This window comes from Herpailurus yagouaroundi, unplaced genomic scaffold, assembly GCF_014898765.1.
Source record: "Herpailurus yagouaroundi ecotype Mexico unplaced genomic scaffold, PumYag 198, whole genome shotgun sequence".
Classification (NCBI taxonomy): Eukaryota; Metazoa; Chordata; class Mammalia; order Carnivora; family Felidae; genus Herpailurus; species Herpailurus yagouaroundi.
Window position 1 is genome coordinate 2925533 of NW_024412429.1, and position 24749 is coordinate 2950281.

General features: G+C 56.3%; 1 protein-coding gene across 4 annotated transcripts in view; it reads left to right on the forward strand.

The window, feature by feature from the left end:
- Positions 1-24749, forward strand: part of RPS6KA2 (ribosomal protein S6 kinase A2) — a 345801-nt gene that overhangs the window by 263142 nt on the left and 57910 nt on the right. For all 4 annotated transcript variants that reach the window (XM_040448690.1, XM_040448692.1, XM_040448693.1 and 1 more), the window contains 5 exons: positions 13890-13970; positions 16318-16397; positions 18868-18974; positions 21211-21248; positions 23116-23258. In XM_040448690.1, the coding sequence (XP_040304624.1) occupies positions 13890-13970; positions 16318-16397; positions 18868-18974; positions 21211-21248; positions 23116-23258 (449 nt within the window). The remainder of the gene's footprint in view (positions 1-13889; positions 13971-16317; positions 16398-18867; positions 18975-21210; positions 21249-23115; positions 23259-24749) is intronic.

Below are 24749 nucleotides of genomic sequence, written 5' to 3' on the forward strand. Positions count from 1 at the left end.
AGGCTGGGCCGGTACTCGGCAGCAGGGCCACCAAGGACAGCAGGGCCGCATGGGCCAGTACTCGGGAGGAGAGTCACCAAGGACAGGCTGGGCCGCATGGGCCGGTACTCAGAAGCAGGGCCACCAAGGACAGCAGGGCCACACGGGTCAGTACTCAGGAGTAGGGCCACCAAGGACAGGCTGGGCCGGTACTAGGGAGCAGGGCCACCAAAGATAGGGTGGGCCACACGGGCCAGTACTTGGGAGCAGGGCCACCAAGGACAGGCTGGGCTGGTACTTAGGAACAGGGCCACCGAGGACAGGCTGGTCTGCACAGGCCAGTACTTAGGAGCAGGGCCACCAAGGACAGGCTTGAGGAGGCAAGATGGCCCCTGTCTCCGTGGAGAATGGGCGAGGCCTGTTTGAATAATTCTGTGGGCTGGCGCGTGTATTGGGTGAGGACCAGATGGGGGGTAGCTGGTCCAGCTTACTGGGAAACCATCAAGGTGGGGGGCTCTCTCAGGGGTGGGGTGATATCTGTCAAGGGCAGGGAGCTCCCAGGCCTTTGGGCTCCGTGAGACTCGAGAATGTCAAGGCAGGTTTTGAATCTTCAGGTCTTGGGACAACGTCCTCAGGGGTACATTCAGGGGGCAACACAAGGAATGTGTCGTTCTCTGCACACATGTTGCTTCCTGTTGCCTGGTGAACAGGGTAAGACAACCAACCTTGTAGGACAGGAAATGCGTAAACCAAATAAATACGGACGTGCACGTCTCAGGCGTTCAAAAGAGAACAGGTGTTTTTCCAAAAGAGGTCGTTCAAGGTCGGAGAGGCTAAGTGAGACTCACGCCCAAAAGGATGGGTGGGGTTACTGGGCAGCAGGTGACCAGATCCAGGCAACCTGGTCATCCCAGGGCAGGGACACCCATTGTGGTCAGGCTGGAGCCTGCCTCGGGATCACCTGTGCGTGTTTGGGAGGGGACGTTGTTAGAAACAGACTCCCAGGCCGCACCCCCCTACTGAATCTCAGTCTCTCGGGGCCTGGAATTTGACTTCCTAAACAAGTTGTCTCAGAAGCTCTTGTTTGCGTTCTCTGATCGCGGCATTCTGCCTTATTACAGACGCTCGCGAGTTTCATTCAACATTTCTAGTAACCCCATAATTTAAGCCGTGCTCTTTATAGTGAACGTTTTTTCTGGTAGCTGTAATAATATTTCTAAAACTGTCGATGGAACCTGGTCAAATATCCCAAGATGCTCATAATAATGTAATTTTAAAGGATGGTTCTTCAAAAGATACGTAGGAAGCAAAGACGAACCGCGGGAAAATGTACAGGAAGCAGAGCAGGCTTTGGCTCCTTGTCCCCAGCTTTTAATAAAGTAATCTCTTCACTCAACAGTAGTTCCATAGAAGTAGCAAAGTAAATTAGACATTTGTTGGTTCAGGATCACCTGAAAAATGGATGTCTGCAGAATAAAGAGTCCCTCTGGCACCTGCTCAGAAGGTTGGACGCAGTCACCTGTGACCCGACCGCCCCACTCCTGTGCTGTAACCAAGAGAAACGGAAGATGTGTGTGCATACAAACACCTGCATGTGATTAGCCGATTCACAAGAGCCAATAACATTTGGGGGAAAGCCCAAAATGTCCATCAACTAATGCACACACAAGTGTGATATAGCCACATAGTGGGATTTACTCAGCAATAGCTATGAAGGAAGCCCGCCCTCCGCCCCAGTGTGGACGACGCTTGAAAACATTACGCCAAGTGAGAGAAGCCATTCGCAAAGCTCCCTGTATTGTGCGATTCTGCGTGTCCGAAAGTCCCCAGCAGGCAAATCCGCAGAGACAGAAAGTCAACCAGGAGCTGCCGGGGGCCGAGGGGAGAAAGGGAGTAATTGTCAAGGGTGTGGGTTTGTTTCGGGCTGGTGGAGAAGTTTTCAGATTGACCGGTGACGGTTGCATAACTCTGAATATTCTAGAAATGGTTGATTTGCACACTTTAAATAAGTGAATTGAATGGTATACGAATTATAGCTCAGTAAAGCTGTCATCTGAATAACGAATTGCTGAACAACAGGACCATTTGCTAAAACCCTCAAAGCACTGAGACTGACTCTCCAGCACCACGTGGGCCGAATCCGCAGCCTGACAAGAAAGCCACGTCGTTCCCACGATCACACCCCGGCCTTCTCTCCGTCGGCAGATTCCGCATCAACCTCCCCGGCAGTGACCTTACGGTCCCTTTTCCCTTAAGTCATAACTGTCCCTTCTTCCCCTCAAATACAACCTCACCATCTCCTGCCCTAAAAGGAGAAGGAGAAATCGTAGGAGTGACATTGGAACCCCGATCAGGGAACCTGCACTGTGCACCTGCTCGGGAAAAGCAAAGTCAAGTCAAGGAACTGGAATCTGTTCTCTGTTTACCCCGCCGCTGCATCTGCATTCTGCCAGCATTAACCCTGACCTCCGTGCTCAGGCCAGGCACCCTGGCTCAATGATTCCACCCTCCGCGGATGCACGTCTCCACACTTGTTTTGTTGATAATCCAACCCAGTGTCCTTGAGAAAGCGCCCCGGACACGGTGTTACAAGGACTAGACGGGATACAAAGCGTGTCCACACATCACAGTATTGGGACATGCGTGGATATCTCCATCAGCACAGGTACGTGCGTGTACAAGCAAGTAGGAAATCTACGTCACGCTAGTGAGAAATACGCCAAAATGAACACGGTTACGGGATTCCTGGTAGCCTGTATTTTCTTCCCTATCGTCTATATTTCAAGTTTTCAACGAAAATGAAACACGTGTGACTTTTATCACGTAACGTTATTTGCAAAATATTCCAGGACAACGTGGTTGACTACACAAAGTCATGTTTACATGGTGAGAACGAGCCGCATCGGCATAAAAGGGTAGAAAACTTTCCCATGTCCTTTGCTCCTTTAAAACCTGCCTCTCGGGGCGCCTGGGTGGCGCAGTCGGTTAAGCGTCCGACTTCAGCCAGGTCACGATCTCGCAGTCCGTGAGTTCGAGCCCCGCGTCAGGCTCTGGGCTGATGGCTCAGAGCCTGGAGCCTGTTTCCGATTCTGTGTCTCCCTCTCTCTCTGCCCCTCCCCCCTTCATGCTCTGTCTCTCTCTGTCCCAAAAATAAATAAACATTGAAAAAAAAATAATTAAAAATAAAAAAATAAAAAAAATAATAAAAAAAAAAAAAACCTGCCTCTCGAACCAGACATTGTTTGACATCCTTTACTGTTTCAGCTTTTCATAACGGTCCATCAGTACAGAACAGACTTTTTCTTTCCAGAAATGCAATGGGGATTTGTTTTCTGAAGAGAAAATGAAAAGATCAAAAAGCAGTGTTTCACGCGAGGGGCACCCCATCCCAGGAACACTCGTTACGTGCGGGCAGGAGGCCAGGTGTCTCCGCGCCCCTAACCAGGCTTCGCCTCGGGAAGGACCCTTGCCTTCTCCGAACCTCCCCGCCTCCTGGCTCACGGAAGGAGGGGCTTGGCTCAGAGGATTGTTTAAATTTGCTGGAGCTCCGACCCCCCTGCATCCCGTTAGCCCGAGTTCTTCAGACACTCTCCACCTTGGTGTCGGCACCAGTTTGCAGGCTGATTAGTAAGTCTGCGGAATGTGCCAGAGGGACCAGGAATGCACTGTGGCAGTGACGCTCCCGCTCGCCTACGACACCCGAAGGAGGTGCAGACAATGCAAGGAGTTTGAACGGTGAAACCATTTGGAGAAGGGAAACGTGAAAAGGGGGCGGAGGATGTGCAGAAGTCTTTGCAAAGCTGCAGATTGCTTCTCCGAGCCATGGATGACTGTCACGTGTGCACAGGAGAGAACCGGTGTGGGCACAATTCCAAACCACCTGACGTAAGGATAATAGTCTCTGACAGCTCTAGTTAATCTTTAAATAACTGAGGAGTTGTGGGGCGCCCGCACCCCTTTCTTTAACGAGGTGACACATTGCTTGTAGGGAAATGTCAGCTGCTCCGTAGCTGAGGCTGTGGGGGCTGGCAGCACCCCCACCCCGGCCCCGTCTGGTCTTCCCAGCACATTCCCCCCACGTCACGGGCATGGGGTGCAGGGTGCAGGGCACGGGGTGCAGGATGCGGGACGGAGGGTGCGGGGTGCAGGGCGCTTGCCTCCTGGTTGCTTCAGGACCCTTTGCAAATGTCGGGCTTCTTTCGTAACTCTGTGCTCATCACTCAATTATTCACTGAGTTCTTACGGTAACAGTGTTATAGACGGTCTTCCACACATCGTAAACCCAAAGGCTGACGCCTTGGGAGTGGGGCTCAGACGGCTGTAGGCACCGTCCCAAGCCTGACACCAGGAATAAAGGCCGCCTGGTCTCCATGCCCTAAGTGAGTCTGCCCGCGGGGACGGTCCCCCACCTTAGTAACAGGGCTTCCCCAGCGTGGCTACAGGCTGCACTGGCCTGCGGGACTTTCCCAAGAGGCTGCTGCCTGGGGCCACCCCCGGGGCTCTGAGTTGCTGGGTCTGGGTGGGTGTGAACATGAGAATTCGTCACCCCCAGGTGAGAGGCCCCGGATACAGTGTGGTGGGGAGCACAAACCTGGGCCTGGGGCTCGTCCTGCTCCACCGCCGTCGGCCGTGTCGCCTGGGGGAGCCTCTCCCGGCCTCCCGTTGTCTTACTTAAAGCGGGGCGATGTCGGTAAGAGCCCCTGCCTCGTAGCGCTGTGGACGTGAGCGTGAAACCCGCAGGCTCCGCGCCAGCTGCCTCCGGCTCGGGCCCTTTCCTCCGCGAGAACTGGAGACGGGTTAGGACTGTCCCGTCCAGGGTTGGGTGGGTCTCACTGGGCGGGGGGGAGCGAGGAGGAAGGCTGGACGCTAGTTGCCCTCTGCTTGGAAAGGATTCCGCCTTCCTGCAGCCGCCGCCACGTTCACTGCCCGGAAGGACGGGTCCCCGCGGAGAGGCCCAGACGCAGCGCAGCCGGGCCCCCCGTGTGGCGCTCTCCTTTCACCGGGCCGCCCTCCACGACGTGCGGACGCTGCTTGGGTGAAAGGTGTCTTTGCCACGACAGGTTGCCCGTAGGACTTCCCCTGTGTTTTCATGCCTAATTAATTTTTCAACCGTCTTCCCTGGAAGTCCGCTTTCTAAGCCCAAGGGCCGTACACGTTCCCTGCTCTGAAGGAAATGAGTCCTTACTCTGTCCTAGCGATGCTAAGGGGAAAAGAATATATCCTTCCGGCAAAATCTCTTTGTTCGGCCAGTTGCGTAAGTCCTGGGCAGTCACGGTTACTTCACACGTGTCCGTTGGCAGCAGTGGGTGGGGGCCCGTGGCCGCCGGCCGTGGGGTCAGAGGACGTGGGCCTGGCCGCCTTCTGAGCTTGTCGGATGGCCCGGCCAGGCCGTTTCTGCTAATCCTCCGCCCTTCCTTTAAGAGGTAGAGCCCTGATCACATCACTCAGCAGGTGCTCGGGGAGCACGGAGTGTGTGGTGTCCGGGATAGAAACGCACGGCTTCCATTCGTACTGATTTCGGTGTTTGAACCAGCGCCCAGCCCGACTCAGCCCGGGGGGCCTCAAACCTCAGAATGCCCTCTTCAGCACTGTTGTGTTTATCCCTTCTTCTCTTACACGTCTGGGCTTGATTTAAAAACGCTGACTTGTTGAGGCGCCTGGGTGGTTCAGTCGATTAAACGTCTGACTCTTGATTTCGGCTCGGGTCACGATCTCACGGATCATGAGTTCAAGCCCCGCGTTGGGTTCACTGCTGTTGACACGGAACCCGCTTTGGATCCTCTGTCTCCCTCTCTCTCCGCCCCTCCCGCACTTGCGTTCTGTCTCGAAAATAAATAAAATTTTAAAAAACTGACAACACCGATTTGCTCAGAAACCGAGCTTCAGTGAACGCCTTAGTTTGCACAGATTTTGTTTCCAGGCAAATTCATCACAGTCATTTGGTTCACATTTGGATGCTTGCAAATTCTGGGTGGGGGAGGAGAATAAAGCAAATCGCGAGCACGTGTTCCAAGTGCCCCTCCTGGTGTTATTGTCCTCGCTGTACAGGTGAGGACACTGAGGCACAGAGCAGCGAAGCCACTTCCCGCCGTCCCCCGAGTTGGACGCTGTGGAGTCACGAGCCCGTGCCCGTCCCGCGATAACGGGCGCTGGGGACCCAGCCCATCCCACTAATTGTCCTTCGGGCATTTACTATTCGGGGTTATTTTCCCGGTACATGGTCAGGGACAGAAGCCTCCCTGTCTTTCTCCAGCCTCCTGGAGGCGCCTTGGACCTCAGGTAAATATCACCCGTCAGCAACGGGCACCCGGCTTCTTGGTCTACAGTGCCTGCCTGCAAATGAAAACCCTGAGGGGTCCTTTATCCGTTTGTTTCTACCACGACTGTGTTTCTTGCATTGTAGATATGTAGAAAGTAGGGAATGGATTCCTGTCTCCCCTTGTCTTTAATGCTTGTGCCGTGTGTACGCGGGAGAGAAACAGGCTGGAGATTCATCCACAGAAAGATTCTCTGGCCAAGAAATTAGTTATGTAACCATGTCACTCTCTGTAAATAATCTGGTGTAAGAAAGGGCTAGCATCCAAAATCTGTAAAGAACTTACCAAACTCAACACCCGTAAAACAAATGATCCAGTGAAGAAATGGGCAGAAGACATGAATAGACACTTCTCCAAAGAAGACATCCAGATGGCCAGCCGAGGCATGAAAAACTGCTCAACGTCACTCATCATCAGGGAAATACAAATCAAAGCCACGACGAGATATCACCTCACACCAGTCAGAGTGGCTAAAACGAACAAATCAGGAAACTACAGATGCTGGTGAGGATGTGGAGAAACGGAACCCTCTTGCACTGCTGGTGGGAATGCACACTGGTGTAACCAGTCTGGAAACAGTGTGGAGGGTCCTCAAAAGATTAAAGATAGAACCACCCTACGACCCAGCAATTGCACTACTAGGAATTTACCCAAGGGATATAGGCGTGCTGATTTGTAAGGGCACATGTACCCCTATGTTTATAGCAGCGCTTTCAACAATCGCCAAATGATGGAAAGAGCCTAAATGTCCACCAGCTGACGAATGGATAAAGAAGTTGTGGTTTATATACACAATGGAATACTACTTGGCAATGAGGAAGAACGAAATCCTGCCATGTGCAACAATGTGGATGGAACTGGAGGGTATTATGCTGAGTGAAATAAGTCAGGCAGAGAAAGACAGATACCACATGTTTTCACTCATATGTGGAATTTGAGAAACTTAACAGAAGACGATGGGGGAGGGGACGGGGGGAAAAGAATAGTTTCAAACAGAGGGGGAGGGAGGCAAACCATCAGAGACTCTTAAATCCGGAGAACAAACTGAAGGTGGTTGGGGGGCGGGGGGGAGGGGACAGTGGGTGATGGGCGTTGAGGAGGGCACTTGCTGGGATGAGCACTGGGAGCGATGAATCATGGGAATCTACCCCCGAAACCAAGAGCACACTGTATATGCTGTACGTTAGCTAACTTGGCAATAAATTATATTTAAAAAATAATAATAAACAAATACATAATCCGTATAGAGAAACAGACAAATCCTGGAGGGTTAGGCCACATATGGTAGTTAAGGTGGTTACGTTTTTAACTTTTATTGTTTGTGGTTTTCTTCCTTTTTCCTCTGGACTAAAGTTTTGCCACATTTACCGACACAGCTTCTCACGTGAGGCCACTTTTTTGCTATGAATCTGACCTTCGAAGGCCAACAGGTCTTGTGTGAGGACGGATTTTTTGCCCGCGTCCAGGAGCCTGCTTGGGGTATAATTTCAGACCCAGTAGGCTTCTGCGGGCAGCGGAGGGGAGCGGTGAGCCGTGGTCACTGTGCCCGGCCGAGCCTGAGCTCACCGCCCACGGGCGCGCGGATTCGAGTCCGAGGCGGACCCTTCCACCTGGCCGTCTCAGACTACACTGGCCGTTTCTCAGAGAGTTCTGCTGACTCGTAGGAGGGATGGGGTGCTGGCCGGCAGAAACGGGCCCCGCGTTCTGGTTTCGCGCTCAAAGGACCGTGGGTCTTGAGATTTTCTGTCGCTCCTGCCTGAGAGGGGCGTTAGCCAACGTTTGTCTCCTGAAACCAGAACGGGCCAAGTGGTTGAGTAAAAACATTAACGGGTTGGAGTGTGCTGAGCTTCAGATTCCTCGGGAGCACCGAGGAGCGGGTGTAGACATCTACGCTTGTCTAAAGGGGTGTGGGGTTTGGACGTCCCGACACTGTCAGCCCGATCCCTCCCCCGCCAAAAGCACAGCTTTCCAGAAAGTAGCTCCCGTTTTGTGCTGTGAGTGGCGTCCACCAGGGCGACCCCGCAGTGTGCTTCCTCCCCTGTTTTCCTGGGAGGGAGATCCTGCTCTTCGGCGTGAATTAACACGCTTCTCCACTTTCATCTCAGTGCCGGGGCAGCCAGGGGCCGTGACGGCTGCAGGACGCGTGAAGGTCACAGCTGGCAGCCCGGGAGCAAAGCCAGTCGTGAAAAGCACGTCACCCTAATCCACCTCGTGACAGGACAGCCACAAATACAGGGTCGGTGGGACACGGAAAGACGGCAATTTATCCCCGACTCTCTACGGTGTATTGTTGAATCTCACAACAGCTTAGAACATTTTTTCCCTTTACATCCGTCGTAGGCCCGCTCAGTTCCAGCCTCACCTGTCAGCTACCAGAGAACAAATATCCCGGGGCGATAGTGTGGCCCGACCCCAGGTTTGGCGCCAGCCTAGAGGCGCCCAGCGCGGCGGCTGCTGGCGTTTCCCACATCTGTCCCGCGTCCTGTGACTCAGTGACGCGTCACAATGCAGGCGTGGGGGAAGCATCCCTCTTCGTTATGCACCCGGGTCTCGGGAATCAAACCCTGGGCATCCTCCGCCGTCCCCTGGCTTGATGGGGATGCGTCTGCCTTTATGCCTGTGTCTTTCTCGTGCAAGGACACTCCGTGGCCGCCCGCCGAGTGGCAGAGTCGCCGGTCCGGGCCTTTCCCGCCATCCCTGGATCCGGCCCGCGCCAGCCGGGCAGGGGGAGGCGGACGGTGAGCCCCGCTCGGCAGAATCCGCAGACCTGGAGACCGTCCCGGCCGCTCGGGACCCCGGCTCCCTCTTGGCTCGCAGCCAAGGGGCCCTGTGTGCCAGCTGCCCCTGCACGTCCTGTCAGCTCGGCCACACGAGTCCCCGGAAACAGTCGGTGACGCAGCCCCGGCACCGTGAAGGCCGTGTCCCGCGTGAACACAGCCGTCCCCTGTGTCCACACCTCTCACACTCTCACAGCGGGGGCCACTCTCACAGCACGCGTTTGCGGACGCGTCCCCCCAGCTGACGTGAGTGCCGTGACGCTCACTCGGGGTGCTGGGTCTCTTGAGGCCCCCGGCCCCTCTCTCTGCCTCACGCAACCTCCACGTGTCGGCTCGGCCTTTTAACTTCGCCATGTCTGGGACGGCGGGTTGTCCTGCGTCACTTCTCCATTGCCTTTGTTACAGATTCCCACCTGGACAAGGGTGCACATTTTTCCTTGTCATCATTTCTGTGGATTGATCTTTTTCTTAGACACTTCTTAATAGATCTGGGATTTATTTTTGTGTGAAAGGCAGGGAGGAAATATATATATTTATATATATATAAATTTTTTTTTCCAGCTGTAACTTAACAGTTCTTTGGAAATTTGCATGTAAGATCTTCTCTGTTGTCTTCACCAGCACGGCCGTTACGAGCACTCCGTCCGTCGTGTGGCCCAGCAGCTCCCTTCACTGCAAGCACATCTGACACGATGATAGTCGTGTCAGTCCCACTTACCGGATTCTCAGATGCTCTTGACCGAGCTTTGCAGGGAGGTGGCTGGGTGGGTGTGGGGACACGGTGTCCCCGTTTCTTGGCTGCTCTGCTTCTCCGGGTCTCGTCGCGGGGCGGGGGGCTGCGGGTACTGGGGACGGAACCGGGACTTTTCCCAGAAGAGGCCACATTTTGGGGGACCAAGGCTGGCCTGCTCTGTGGACACGAAGGGCCCCCCTCCCCTGCCTCCAGGAGGCAGCCCGGGCCTGGGCTGCAGTGGCGCACTTGGGTCCACACAGCGGGTTGCTTGGGAAGGTTTCTAACGGCACCAGAAGGGACGGTCCCAGGCCCCACCCTCATTCTCACGACGTGCCTGCAGCTGATGCTGGGCTTGTATCGAGCATCTGGAACCCTCCCTGGAGTGTCCCTCCCGCTCCCCCAGACCCCGCCGGCCCTCCGGGGCTCCCACGCTGCCGTCCCCACAGCACGGCTCCCAGACTCTAACTCGCTGGGGGCAGAGACGGCTCTGCCTTCCTCGTGCTGCACAGAGAAGACCGACAAACAGGACAGGGACTGGACGGGAGGACGGAGCTCGGCGGAGAGAAATTCGAGGTCAGGTGGGAGGACTGTGCCCCCACCACTCAGTTGTCCCGTTTGCAAGGAGCCGGGAGGACCGGTCCCGTCCCGGGCTCACGATCTGCTCCCCCGACGAGGGGCCCAGGCTCTGCCCTCAGCCCCTCCACCAGACGTGCCGCGCGTGGCCGGCTTTCTGTTTATGGAGAAAAGAGAAGCTACACTGACCAAAGCCTGGGTCACGACATAGTGACGCACAAATGATAAACAGGAAAAACAAGACTAAATTTGGCAACACGACCTGGAAAGGTTTGCACGCAATGACTGCCATCAAAGAGCCAGAGGGAATCTTGAACTTGAGGCTCTCCGCTCCGGAGACAAAACCAGAGCCAGCGATAAAAATCCGCATGAACTAGAAATGCCCAGCGACCGTTTTCGACTCGGGGCGCCGTGCTCCGCTCGAGTCTCCGGGGTGGCAGTTTGCACTCACGGCTCTGGCTCACGACTCAGTTTCTCCTTTGTCCTCCCCAGGGTCTGTGTTCTCTGCTCTGCTGGAATCTGTGCCCACCGGCCCAGCTCCGGGCACCACTTCTCTCCAACGAGCCTCGCCTGCTCTCCCGTAAACCCAGGGCTGGACGATGCGCTCCCCGGGGGCCTCGCAGCAGAGAGGCCCTGCTCCTCTGGCACAGCCAGAAGAGGACCCGCTGTGCATCACTGGGGTGCAGACGATGACGAGCCAGACCCCAGCAGGGCTTTGAGGCTGGGGGCTCGGGGCCGTGGGGGCACAGAGAAGGCTGGGCTGTGCAGGCACCACTGGGAGACCCGCAGCCCTGCCCGCGGCCCTCTCTGCCAACGCGCGGCCCTTCTGGGTCACCCGCAGCCACCGCGGTCACCGGGGTCTGGCATTGGGACAGGAACAGCAGCAGTGGAACGGAGGAGGAGTGGCCGAGGAAGCCCCGGGGGTGTGCAGCCCACCCCACAAATGGGCCCAGCTCGGTGTGTGCGGCCAGGAACCCGCGTGCTACGTCCTTGTCCCCGGGAAACCCCGTGAGGCAGGTTCTGTTACCGTCCCTGTGAGGAGAGTGCGTGGAGAGCAGCGCCGCCTCCCGGTGACAGAGCCAGGACACGTGCCCAGCGGCCACTGCTCCCCAGCAGGCGGGCAAGGAGCGCGCGGTCGCGGCCCCAAAGCCAAGGTGGACTCCGGAGAGCCCGAGTACCTGGAGGAGAGTGAAGCCAGCGTTAGAGCAGAGGGCAGGCGGCTGTCCTGGGACCAGCAGTGACACAGGACTTTTTGTTTCTGTAATTCTGATAAGGTGGGCATAACGTCATGCCGACCATTTAACCATTTGCAAGTGGCATTAAATCCATTCACAGGGGGCGCCCGGGCAGCTCAGGTCACGATCTCACCGTTCCGGGGGTTCGAGCCCCGCGTCGGGCTCTGTGTCTCCCTCTCTCTCTCTGCCCCTCCCCACGCTCTCACTCTCTGTCTCTCATAAATAAATAAACATTAAAAAAAAACCCCATTCACAGTGTTACATAACTGTCACCACTGTCTATACCAGAACTTTGTCATCATCCCGAACAGCGACTCTGTCCCCCTCCCCCTCCCCCACCCCTAGCTGCCACCCGGCTCCTTTCTGTCTCCAGGAATTTGACTGCTGAAGGGACCTCGTAGAAACAGAGTCATAGAGTATTTGTTCTTCGGGGCCTGGCTTGTTCCACTGAGGATAATGTTCTCGGGGTTCGTCCGTGCTAACGCGTGTGTCGGCATTTTATTACTTTTTAAGGCGGAAGAGCGCCGTGCGGATAGACCCCGTCGCATTTATCTGCCCGTCCGTTGGCGGACCCTTGGGCTTCCACCTTTTGGCCGCTGTGAGTCATGCCGTTGTGCACGTGGGTGCTCTGGGACCCGAGTTCCTGGCTTCAGTTCTGTGGGACGTATACCTAGGGGTGGCACGGCTGGGTCGCGGAGCAGGTCTGTGTTTAACTCTTTGAGGAGTGCACGGTTTGTTTCGCACCGAGGCCGCACCGTGGTACAGCCCCCCCCCCCCCGCTTCCGCCCAGGGTTCACGTCCTTGCAGCCTCCTTGCCAGTGCTTGCCCACGTTCGGCGTCGTTTATTACGGCCGTCCTTGGCGACGCACTCCTTAAATAAACCTTTAACAGGACACGTCACTAGGCCAAATTGTGGAAGGATTAAACGCCTGGTCCGGTAACGCAACACCCGTACTCCTCACACTTAGGAACATTTGAGGAAATTTCCTCCCTCTGCTCACAGGGGGTGGTGCAAGGTCACCGCCCTTGGTGTATCGGTTTGCTCGTGGGAATCGTGGGGTTATTCTTATTCTCAAGTGGTGATCTCTTTCGGCTTGCTTATTTTTGCCTCAAAACGAATTCCATCTGTATTCCCAGATGGCTACGCTTTGGACAATGTCAGCACCAGAAAAGAATAATACTGAAACTGGTTAAAACGCACTAATTTTTTTAAGAATCGCTAGTGTGTAATTATCCTCAAGGACAGAGAGAAGCAGTCTTTCTCTTGATTTCCAGTTCCAACAGGAATGGGAAGATCGCCATTTTGTGACCCTAAATGATGCAAGCAAGAATCACGTACAAATGCTAACGCTCTTGGCTGAAGGAGTCGTGGGAGCCCACAGAGCCCTCCACACCAAGTATCACCCTGCAGCTCACTGACTATGTACAAAGGGACGTGTGGGGGCACTGATGGCTTGCCCCCTTAATCACATCGTCAAGTTTAGCATCACGTAGTGAGGGTAACGCAGCACACACACATCATCCGCTGTGATCGGAGACACGTGGCATCACCCAGCAGAGATCTCCCCCCAGAACGTTCAGCCTCAATCTTACAAAGCGTCCAGACCCGACCTCAGTTTGCAAGGAATAAAGGAGTTAGAACCCCCAATGAAGCAACAATCAAACACACCCACAATGTGGAAGAGGCTACGAGAAGCTGGCCTGGCCTCACCGAAATGTCCACCGAACACGAGGCAAAAAGTGTGGGACCGTTCTGTTCTAGAAGCAAATAGAATAAAGAATTGTAACAAGCGGATATAATGAGTGAACCTTGACCCCAGATTGGAAAAAGCAACAGCTGTAAATGACGTGGCGGAGGGTGTGGAATATGCATTGGATATTAGGTGACAGTGGGACATGATTGTTAGTCTTCTTAGAGGTCATGGCCGTGTCGGGGGTAACGTAAGAGACTGTCCTTCCTCCTAGGACGTGCTGGTGCACATGCACCTAGGGGTCAAGCGTCACGGGGCCGGCGATTTATTGTCGGAGTTTGGGCTAAAATGTGCGTATGTGTGAAGAGAGAAAGGAGGAAGGCAAGTGTGCTAGAACGCGAGCAGTTGTTGGCTGTAGGTAGACGAGTTGAGGGTGACCATTATCCTAGTATTCCGACTTCTGTATATGCCTGAGAACTGTAACAGAACATCGCGGGAAGTGGTTTGTTGCTAACGTGTTAGGTAACGTGCTCTCTAGAACGCCGTTCTTGTCTCTTGAAAGCCTTTGTTTTTCTGTTTTGCAGTTCGGGACCGAGTCCGATCGAAGATGGAAAGAGACATTTTGGCAGAAGTGAATCACCCTTTCATTGTGAAGCTTCATTATGGTAAATAGAGTCAAACATAACCTACTTTTGAGAGGCCCTGGCGCCACCTTCCCCAAATCCAGGGAAAATGAAACCGCGTGCTGGGACAGAAGGAGAAACCCCCCCCCCCCCCCCCTGTCGAGGGCCTGCGTGGCGTGGGGCTGCCTCCTCTCTGTGGTCCCGTGATCTCTTCCGTGGTCTGCCTCTCTGAGGGAGCAGGATGCCCGGTTCTAATCGGAGACAAAAGTGGGGGGGGGGGGCTCGACTTTGTTACTAAATTATCATCACTGATACAGTAAAAAAAAAAAAAGTCTCTTGGCCTAGATTGGGGAGAATCTGTGATCTATTTTTGTGTTGTTTTAGAATGAAATGCCGTATGACCCAAGAATTTCTTTAACCAGAATGGCATCACCTTCCGTATTTTACGTGAAGGCTAGGTTTCAAGCATCTTAAAGATTGTAGCTCATGGGACCCTCAAAACTTCCTTTCAAGGAGGTTACCGTTTCCATTTTCTGGAAGGGAAATGAGACCCAATTCGAATAATTTTGATGTTTGCGGCCCCGTGCCTACTCTGCCACGCCGAGTCCTCCTAGTTTGCTTTCGGTCGTTTCTCCCCTGGGGAAGCAGGAAGTGCGGTCTTCGAATGAAAAGTAACAAATGAACGGGCGACTCTGGAATCATGCCAGACCGCGTTAACGCTTACGACCCTAGCAAATAACTAATATGCGTCACGTGCAGGAGAAAAAGAAACAAAACGAAACCCCTACCTTGTCGGTTTCGAAGGCGCTGGGTGTGGGGCGTGGTCCCAGACGTTTACACAAATCAGAAGGAAGCAAAGGCATAAGCCGAGTCCAAAGATGGGAGGAGGGCAGAGACTTCTAGCTCCTCCTCACTGTTAACTTCCGATATTGCTAAGAAAACACTTCAGTCTCGTGTAGAAAGTGTGTGGCCCATCTTTTCAGAGCTAGTACAAGTGAATATGGATGCGAACTTGCTGGAAGCCGGTGGTGAGTGAGACTTCTCTGGCTGGCAGGCAGGTGCCCCTGGGTCTGTCTCTCAGCGTCACCTGGGCTGGCAGGTGCCCCTAGGTCTGTCCCACCATGTCACCTGGGCCGGCAGGTGCCCCTGGGTCTGTCCCGCAGCGTCACCTGGGCCGGCTGGCCGGCAGGTGCCTCTGGGTCTGTCCCGCAGCGTCACCTGGGCTGGCAGGTGCCCCTAGGTCTGTCCCGCAACATCACCTGGGCCATTGGGTGGGTGCCCCTGGGTCTGTCCTGCACCTGGGCTGGCAGGTGCCCCTAGCTCTGTCCCACCGTGTCACTTGGGCCGGCAGGTACCCCAGGTCTGTCACACCGTGTCACCTGGGCTGGCCGGCAGGTGCCCCTACCTCTATCCACAGGGGCCCTCGGGAGGCTGGCCCTGCCCCTGACACGCAGCCGTTTCAGCTGGTTTCCAGGGCGTTTCTCTGAAGAAGCACCGGGCGTCTTACCGGGATTTTAATCGCACCTTCCGTGTCAGCTCTGTGGTTGATCAAATGACATTTGCTCTCCTGCTGCCCGTCAAGCCCTAGGAGAGAGGATCCAACCCAGCCTCCGATTTATACAGTTCGGACGAGTCTTTAGGTAGAGGAGGTCTGTCTCTCCAGCCCTGGCACTTGTAGTGCCTCTGGCGTTTACTTCTAGAAAATAAAAGGCTTTCGAGTGCTCAGGGATATCGGGACCCCCGCAGCCTTACCTCCTGTGTACATAACACAGATGCCAGGTGGTAGGTCGTCAATAACGTTGAACTGGCCGTCAGTGGTCAGCGGTGATTGGTTTCCCTTGACCCCCACATGCACGTCCAGCCCCCTCTGGAGCGAGGCACGCTGGCTGACCGGTGGGCAAGACCTGAAATTATAGTTCACGGTGAACAAACCCCGGACGTGAGCCCCATTGCCGTGACGCACAGCGGCCGAGCCGGCGGGTCACCGACGCCTCCGCGAAGGAAGGGAGCAGAGGACAGACTTCCTTGACCTGCAGCTATGCAGGGTGCAGCCGGGGAGGGGAGGAGGCTTGCTCCTGCAACCACGTGAGCCCGGAGCCCAGCATTGGCAGTGGGGGTCGGGGGAGCAGGCTGGGCCTGTAGACACTGGCTCCAGGCCGGTTCCAGCCCCTCTGGGATCAAAAAGGAAGCAGGGAGTGAAGGAGAGGAGAAAAGACCAGAGAGGTGACCCTCCAGGCTCTTCCTGAAAGTGAGGGACACAGACAGACTCGTTCCTGCGGCCCTTCCCCCAGACTCTGCCCCGACCCCCGCCCGACCCCAGCCCTGCTTCTGGAAGGCTCCGGCATGTTCCTTGTGTGGCCCGGGATGCCGACCCTCCCTCCTTCCACAGCCTTTCAGACGGAGGGGAAGCTGTACCTGATACTGGACTTCCTGCGAGGAGGGGACCTCTTCAGCCGGCTCTCCAAAGAGGTGCGCGGGGCCGGGAGGGCGGAGTGCGCCCGCGGGAGGGGCGGGTGCATGCTGCGTGTGACAGTGTGTGTGCGTGACTGTGTGGTATGAGTGTGTGAGTGTGTATGTGGGGGGGGGAGAGCGTGTGGGAGTGTCAACATGCGCGCGCGTGTTCGCTGTGGGGTCGTGTGTGTGTGTGCACACTCGTGTGTGTGTCTGTGTGTGTTAAACAGGTGGCACAAGGGGTGCGGCGCGGCATCTGTCATCCTTCAGGGGCCGTGAGAGCACAGCCCCGAGGAGCCCCGCGAGGCTGCGCATGTCCGTCGGTCCGTCCGTGGCTCTGTCCGCCTCCCTGTGAGGAGCGGACGCAAACAAGGGGTCGTAGGAACAGGCGGGAGGGACTGTTTCACGGGGTCTCACTCTGCGTCGTAGGGAGACGCGACTCCCTCGCTGCCCACCCACCCTGGAGGTGCCAGATCTGCACACACGGGGTCGCCACGACCACCAGCCCCTTCCCGGCCCCAAGGCGTAGCCTGGACCTCACAGTCCTGACACAGGAGTTGTCCAGAACGCCACCCCGCGCGACACGAGAGCCCCCCCGGCCCCTAATTGACGTGAAGAGCTCCGTGCTTTGTGGCCGGGGGGTGGGGGGGGGAACCAGCCTTCTGCTGAAGGAGGCGGGAGCACCGGGCTTCCGACCTCCCGAGCCCTCTCACCCAGCGCAGGTGTTTACCCGGCTGTAACCGTGGGCTCAGAGTGCCCGCCCCCTTCTTCTCCCCCTCCTTTACCAGGAGACCCTTCCATCCTGCCTGGCCGTCCAACACGGACAGTAGACGGTAGAGCAGGACTGGGGGGTCCCAGAGCCCCCTGCACTGCTGTCTCCCTCCGTTATCAAGGGTCCCCCAGACCATGCACAAGTGATACATTGGGCTCCTTGCGATAGACGTAGAAGGCCCGGGGCTGGAGGAATCCGATCCGGGCTCTGCAGAGCGCCTCCTGGAGCGGGTGTCTGGTCCCTCTTGTGCTCACGTGTTTCCGAAGATGGCTTCTTGATCAAAAGGCAACAATAGTCAGCAAAAAGCCCCATATGGCCTCACTAGGGGAGCGTGTGTCTTCCGTGACACCCTTTATTTCAGAATCGAGGCAAAATTTCCAAGTGTGGGCACGGCAGGTTCTCAGAAACAATACGGGAAAGTGCCTTTTTTCTGTTCCGTCTTTGAACGAGGCCAGTGGGCAGCGTCCTGCCGTGTTGGTCACTGCACTGACTTCCTTCAAGGACGGGCGTCTGTGGGGTGTTTCATTTCTGTGCAGAAACGACTCGTCATTTGTACTCGGGGGCTATGCTGAGATGTGTCCTAGGAACTGGACAAGTAGAGAAGTAGGGCTGTGCTCTGAGCACAGAACGCAGACAACCCGTGACGGTTGTAGAGAGAGAAGAAGTCAGATTAAAGAGAGTCCAATGGCTATGGCAGAACTTGACTAAAAGTGAGCCCGCGGAACATGGTAGCCAGTTTAGAAAAGAAAGACCCAGCCGGAAGAGGCAGCCGTTGAGCGTGGGGTGACGACGGGTGGTTCCAACGGCCAGAAGGCTGATGAGGATTGACGGCCCCAGACGTCACTGCCTGGGACGATGGGATGTGTGTCCCGACCCCGTGGGGAAGTGTCCCTTCTGTGGGATGGATGCCCTGCACCTGTGGCAGCCTGGAGTATCCACCACCCAGTTCCCTGAACTGCCCTTATTCTAATTCTGTGCTCACCAGGGAGCCTTGTCTGCATCCAGAGAAGGAAGTCAGCAATAATACGCCCTGGCGTCTCTGTGACATTGGTTTCTCACGGTGAACATAAAAAAGTGGCTTGTGATAACAAGCTGGCTTTCTAGTAAGGTGACTTTAAAAGCCGCCCGCTGGTCCTTAACGGGACCAGAGGTACGGAACTGTCACCAAGATAATGGCTTTGAAGTCTGCCGGGCACCCGGCCTGGGGTATGCCTCGGCTAGCCCGCCTCGGGGTGCCCCCACGACTCTCCCCCACGTGCGTGTCGCCTTCGGCAGAACTCGCCTCACTTTGGGCAGACAGTGGGTTTGCGTAAACCCCGGGGCAGGGCGGGGGGGATGAGACCCGAGGTGCGTTCTCAGCAGCCCCTCATCCGGCTTCGCCTGTGCCGTTTCATAGCAGAACCACTCACATCAGAACATACACCCAGAAACACCCCCCAGAGCCATGTGAGCTGCGGGGGCGAGGAGGAGGAGGAAACCAGGCTCCCCGCTCACAGGCTAAGTTCGCGGGGAAGTGCTCTTCCGCCTTCGCTGACCTCACAAGTATGAAGAGAACTCACTTTTCCGTCGTAAGAGCCCGAAGAGCACGGTGGGGGGAGCTGTGATCCCCTCCGGAGCGGAGGTAACTGAGCGTGCGCTCCGCAGGGCCGGGTCCGTCAGAACACCCCGGCCACAGGACGCGCCGAACAATCCCGCTCTTTCCTACTTTCTCACTAGGTGATGTTCACGGAGGAGGATGTCAAGTTCTACCTGGCTGAGCTGGCCTTGGCGTTAGACCACCTGCACGGCCTGGGGATCATCTACAGGGACCTGAAGCCCGAGAAGTAAGCGAGCGCGCGAAGGACGCCCCTCCGCACCCCCTTTCTTGCTGTCCCCGCCGGTGGCCGTCGCCCGCTGGTGGGTGCACCCCGGAGAGAGGGCTTGGGCCACCCTCTCGCGGACGCCTCCCACGCGGGTTCCACCTGTCCGCCCCCGGGAAGGTGTCCCAACGGGTGCGACTTACGCTGGGGGTCCCACCCTTCCTCCAGAGCCTTTACTCTGATCCACAGCGAGCTAAGAAAAGACAGCTCTCCTCCGAAGCCATTTTTACCAGATGTGGCGGCCGTTTATGGGACACGCCCGGGTGACGTTGTGCCCGCACACGATGCAGAGTTCATTTGCCCAACACCGGTGGGAAGTTCAGGTCGTGTATGGCTTTGACTTAAGCACCTAGAGCAGGTAGCCACAGTAGAACAGCACCGGCTGCACACGTAAATAAATGGTTCCGTAATCACAAAAGGCCCTGTCTTCCGTGTCCCCACAGAGGGGACAGTGTCCTGTGAACTACAGCCGTCTCCCTTAGGGAGCGGTAGCAGGAGCGGATCTCAAAGCTGCGAGCCCTGGGCGCCCGTTAGGCGTGCACCCCGGTTCTCTCTCTCTTTTAAAGGGCAAAGGGATCGTTACAGTTAAAAATAGTAATATTTAATAGCAGAGTGGAAGAAAGATCTTGTCATCAATTGGAATTAGTAGGAGATGAATCTTGAAAGTTGCTCCTTTCTGGGCAGAGATGAAGCACAACTGAAAGGCGGAGATGAAAATACTCGCTTCTTTCCTGATAAATTGTCTTCTTAATTATGTGCCGCACCATTCCCCTTCAGATTCCGTTAAAACAGTCGGCCTTTTTTTTAATCTCAGGGCATAGCTTTTAATCGTGGTAAGAAAAACAATATAAAATTAGCATCTTCACTAATTAAGTTCACTTTTAAATTTTTTTACTGTTTCTTTTTGAGAGCGAGAGAGGTACAGAGCATGAGCGGGGCAGGGGCAGAGAGAGAGGGAGACACAGAGCCCGAAGCAGCTCCAGGCTCCAAGCCGCCCGCACAGAGCCCGACGCGGGGCTCGAACTCACGAGCCGTGAGATCGGGACCTGAGTTGAAGTCGGAAGCTTAAGTGACCGAGTCCCCGGGCGCCCTGACATCTCAGCCGTTTTTAAGCGTGCAGCCCTGTGACGCAAAGCACACTCACATGGCTGCGTGGCATAACCCACCTTCCACACTCCCTTCTTGCAAAACCGAGTATCTGTCCCCGTGAGACACTCACTCCCCTCACCACCCTCCTGCCCCTGGCACCCCCACTGCTGCTTTCTGCCTGTGAATCTGGCTGCTCTAGGCTCCCCCAGCCCCGACCCCCGTGTAAGTGGAATGCACGGCGTTTCCTGCGTTGTGCCTGGCCCACCACGCTCCGGTCCATCCGCGTGCTAGAGTGGGACGGTGTGGCTTCTGTCCATTCCCGTTACTGGTCTCTTTAAGTCTGGGCTGGTACCCCTGCCACCCAGAGCTGATGCAACAGGATCTAATGACAGCAAAAGAAAGAATGGAAAGCTAGGAGCCCCGGGGACCCTGAGGGCTGACAGCCGGAAGAAGGGCCTCCTCAAGTGCCTGCGGGCCTGCGTCCGCCCTTCCAGACTCCCCCTCTGCCGGCCGGTGAGCAGTGCCCTCCCACGGGAGAGCCGGGCGCGGAAAGGCCAGTGCCCTTCCCCCACCCCAGGGCTTCTAGATGTCAGATGCCGCTGTGACAAGAGCTTGGACCCAGCTCCTATGGCAAGGCGAAGCCTGCCGAGCCCCAGGGCTCCTCGGTGCCAGGGCCCAAGGTGTCACAGGCTCCCCAGAGCCTGGGGTGGTCACGAGAGCCAGGGTGGGGCTCACGGAGGGGCGACGGGAAGAAGTAGGGGGCCTCTGACCCAGAGAAAAAATGCACGAGGCTCCGGATCTGCACAGGCCAAGGCGATCCCGGACCCTGAAAATCACATTCCCCGCAGGACAGTCTGAAGGGTTCCCGACCCTTCCCGTGGGCTTAAGAAGGTCTCAGGCCTGCGGGTCCCAGCTTTTGCCGGGTTAACCCCAAACACCGTGGATCTGAGTCCGCTCGTGCCCCGGCAGAAGCTGCTGGCGGGGGAGGCCGTACTGTGCAAGCCCACGTCGGTGCGTCGCAGGCGAGCCCGTGTGCTGACTGCCACCCAAAGTCGCGCCCGCCAGCCCGGCTGGGCCGCTCCTGAGGCATGCTTTCTCCTCTCTCTTTCAGCATCCTGCTGGACGAAGAGGGACACATTAAGATCACAGGTTTGTAAAGGGCAGCGGTGTCCCGGTGACTTCCCCCTGGCCCGGTAAATGGGGGAGCGGCCTGGACCCAAAGTCCCCCTTCGCCTGCATCGGCTGCTGTGTGTCTCTGATTTGGCTGGCGTTTTCACAGATGAGGATGAGCTGTGTGTGTGTCCACACAGCATCTGGAAATTCTCGAGCTTGCCGGGTTCCCTTCCGTTTCTCTCTCCTTCTGACCGAAGACCTTCCAGCACGTTCCCTGCAGACTCTCAGTCCGGGCTGTTTTGGAGCCGTCTTCTCCACACCCCTTCCTCCCAAGACCCCTCTTCTCCGCATACCTTCCCCCCCCCCACCAGGCCCCCTCTTCTCCTCACCCCTTCCCTCCGAGGCCCCCGCTTCTCTGCACCCCTTCTCCCCGAGGCCCCCTCTTCTCTGCAACCCTTCCTCCCTGAGGCCTCTTCTCCGCACCCATTCCCCTCCGAGGCCCCCTTTTCTCTGCACACCTTCCTCCACGAGGCCCCCTCATCTCGGCACCCCTTCCTCCCTGAAGCCCCCTCTTCTCCACACCCTATCCCACCGAGGCCTCCCCTCCCCTCTCCGTGGCCCCCACGCAGTCTCGCTGCCACATGTCCCCACACCCTGTTTTCCCACAGGGGAGTTTTACCCAGTGCCAGTACTGGGCACGGTGCATCTAGTCCCTGGCAGTAAACATTGATTATACATTTCTACATGCTTGTTAATGTTGAAAGTTAGGTCTAAAATTTCTCATGAGCTTCTATACCAGATCCTGACTGTCCGTTTAACCGGACCTTCAGACCCCGTTGCCTGGCACAGCTGTAGGGCACCTGTAATGTCCTGTCATCAGAGTTATGGGGCATTTGGTGGAGGTTTAAGCTTCTCTTAATACTTCAGAAGTTTTCTTTGCCAAACGAGGAACTGCACGTCTAGAATATAGACGTGACACTTGTGTGCAGTGTTTGCGAATAGCCTTGAGCTCCCACGTCAAATGTATCTGTGATGTTACAGGGTTTGGGCTTTCTCTGATCAAGTAATCATGCTTCTGTTATTATTATTATTATTATTATTATTATTATTATTATTATCATCATCATCATTACTCATGACCCAGGGCTAATCCTGTGTCATGATTGGCCATTTGGGCCAGGCGCAAATTACAAACAACCGCTCCCAGGCACTGATGTGCAGAGCAAGTCATTCAGCTGGAGGAAGCACATCCACCCGTAGGTAGTGTGACCCCCTTGCCCGGCCTGTGACCTCACGCCACCCTCACCGGGCCCTGACGGAGACGACGGACTGTGGCCTTCTTCCCAAACACGCGGAAACCGAGGGCCACCGTCCTGAGAACCGCGTTCCCACGACCTTTGCCCACCCAGTGCGTGGCCACGCCCGCTGTGTCAGAAGGGAGACCCTCATGAGGACTTCCTGGAGGTCGGGGGGGAGGGGTGGCCGCCCACCCCACGGCAAATGCCATCTTCCCTTTGTGCCTCAGCTCCGGGGACCACCTTCCCCAGCGGCCCGTGCCTGGAATCCCTTCCGGCCCTTGCCTTCAAGCCAACCACCTCCGTCCGTCCCAGCGGACCGGGGGCCGCGTGCTTCTCTGTCCCCGGCTTCCAGCCTGGCAGGCCCCTAGGCCTGCTTGTCGGTCCCTAAGAAGTGCCATCCCTCCGTCCTTTTAGCAGGCACTCCTGGCTTTGTAGATTCTTGAAAGACTCTGTGACTTACCGTGTGGGGGCACGATGACGCTTGCATCCAAGGAGGGTTCTGTGCTGGGACAGAGCGGGCAGGAGGGGTGACACGTGAGCCCGCACAGACGCGGTCCTGACTGCCGCCCAGACTGAAGCAGTGCCCTGTGCTGTCCCTCTTTTAGATTTCGGGCTGAGTAAGGAGGCCATCGACCACGATAAGAGAGCTTACTCCTTCTGCGGGACCATAGAGTACATGGCGCCCGAGGTGGTGAACCGGCGGGGACACACGCAGAGCGCCGACTGGTGGTCCTTCGGTGTGCTCATGGTAAGGGTCCTCCCCGTCCGCGTCGCTGTCCCTTGTGGCCGGTCCCCAGGTTGGCCCAGAGGCCCGCCAATGACCAGGGAAAACAGTGTTTGGGATGTATAAGGGCAGTGTGGCTGTGCGACCCGGGGCCGTGGAGGAGGCCACCAGATTCCTGCCCCTGCCTCTCCTGGCCGCCTCCCTCTCTGCCCATCCCAAATTCCACCATCAGGAAACAGAACTGGGTTCACGGAAGGACCCACAGGTACTAAGAGTCAAAGCTTCCTTGTACTTAACAGCCGTACAGGCTGAGCGTGAGGGTTTTAAGGGATGCGGTGATCTTCGTATTAAAGACATTTGTCACGCACAAAACCCTTCTACTTAGTCGCAAAACTTAACGTGAGCCAAGATATACATGGAGTTGGACATTTTTACATCTGCGTCTAGAAACTTGACTTTTCTTTAGCTCGTGTGTTCACACAGCACAGACACAGACGCCGCCCAGCCTGGGGCGTCCTGTCCCCAGATGGTCCTTCCTCTCCCTTCTTGGTGCCCCGTCACTCTGCCGTCCTCCCCGACAGCACTACGCTGGGGGCCCTCCGTGCTCCCGTGCCCTCAGCGCACACCAGACTTCTCAGCTGGCATGAGGCACAGCCTGTGCGTCCCAAGCCCAGCTTCTGTGCGTCCAGGCCACCACACCACATGCCTCACCTCTGTGTCCGACGCCCAGGGTTCCGGGCACCCTGTCCGGGTCCTCTTGGCACTTTGACACGTGGCCGCTATAAATCCGTCATGTTGCGAATACCCACTGGGAGCGTCTCCCAACACAGGCACTTGGGCACCGCCCCGTTGGACCCCATCACGGAGAGCAACGCCCACGCTCGGGGAGCTCCGTGACCCGTGGGGGTGACACGGCTGTGGGCTCTCACAGCCCTCAACCTCCTCCCGGGGTCCCCTGCCCTTCCTCGTCCCAAAGCTCTAGGAGACCTCTGGAGTTTGGAGAATATCGCACGGACGTCGGTCCTTTGCTTTTCCCAAGGAGACCTGGTTCCAGCAGCATCTGGCGTCATTGACACAGCAGGAACTGGGAGCGCTTGGCTCCGGGCATTTCTCACTGAGTTGGTGGGATCATCCGGTCATTTGGGTTGAAAAGACTCCACAGTCAGGGTCTCGTAACAGCCGGGGAAGCGAACGGGTCCAGAACGGTTGTGCTCGGCGGCAGGAAGCTGGAGGGGGCGTCACCGTGATAACAGGGTCTCATGGCACTGAGTTTACAAGGCGCCTTCCTTCCTTCGCATCCCATCTGAACCAAAAAATCATTAAGTTATGTGGGAAAGATCTCGTTCTTTCTGTTTATAGAAGGGGAAACAAAGGCTCAAAGAGCTTGAGTGATTAAGATCATATAATTGTTCTAAAAACCACATTCTCGTGTAGACCTGCCCACCGATCCCTTTAGCCCCCAGCGCTAACCAGCTTGCAGCCAGATGTGACGATGCCTGTTTTCCTTTGGGCAGC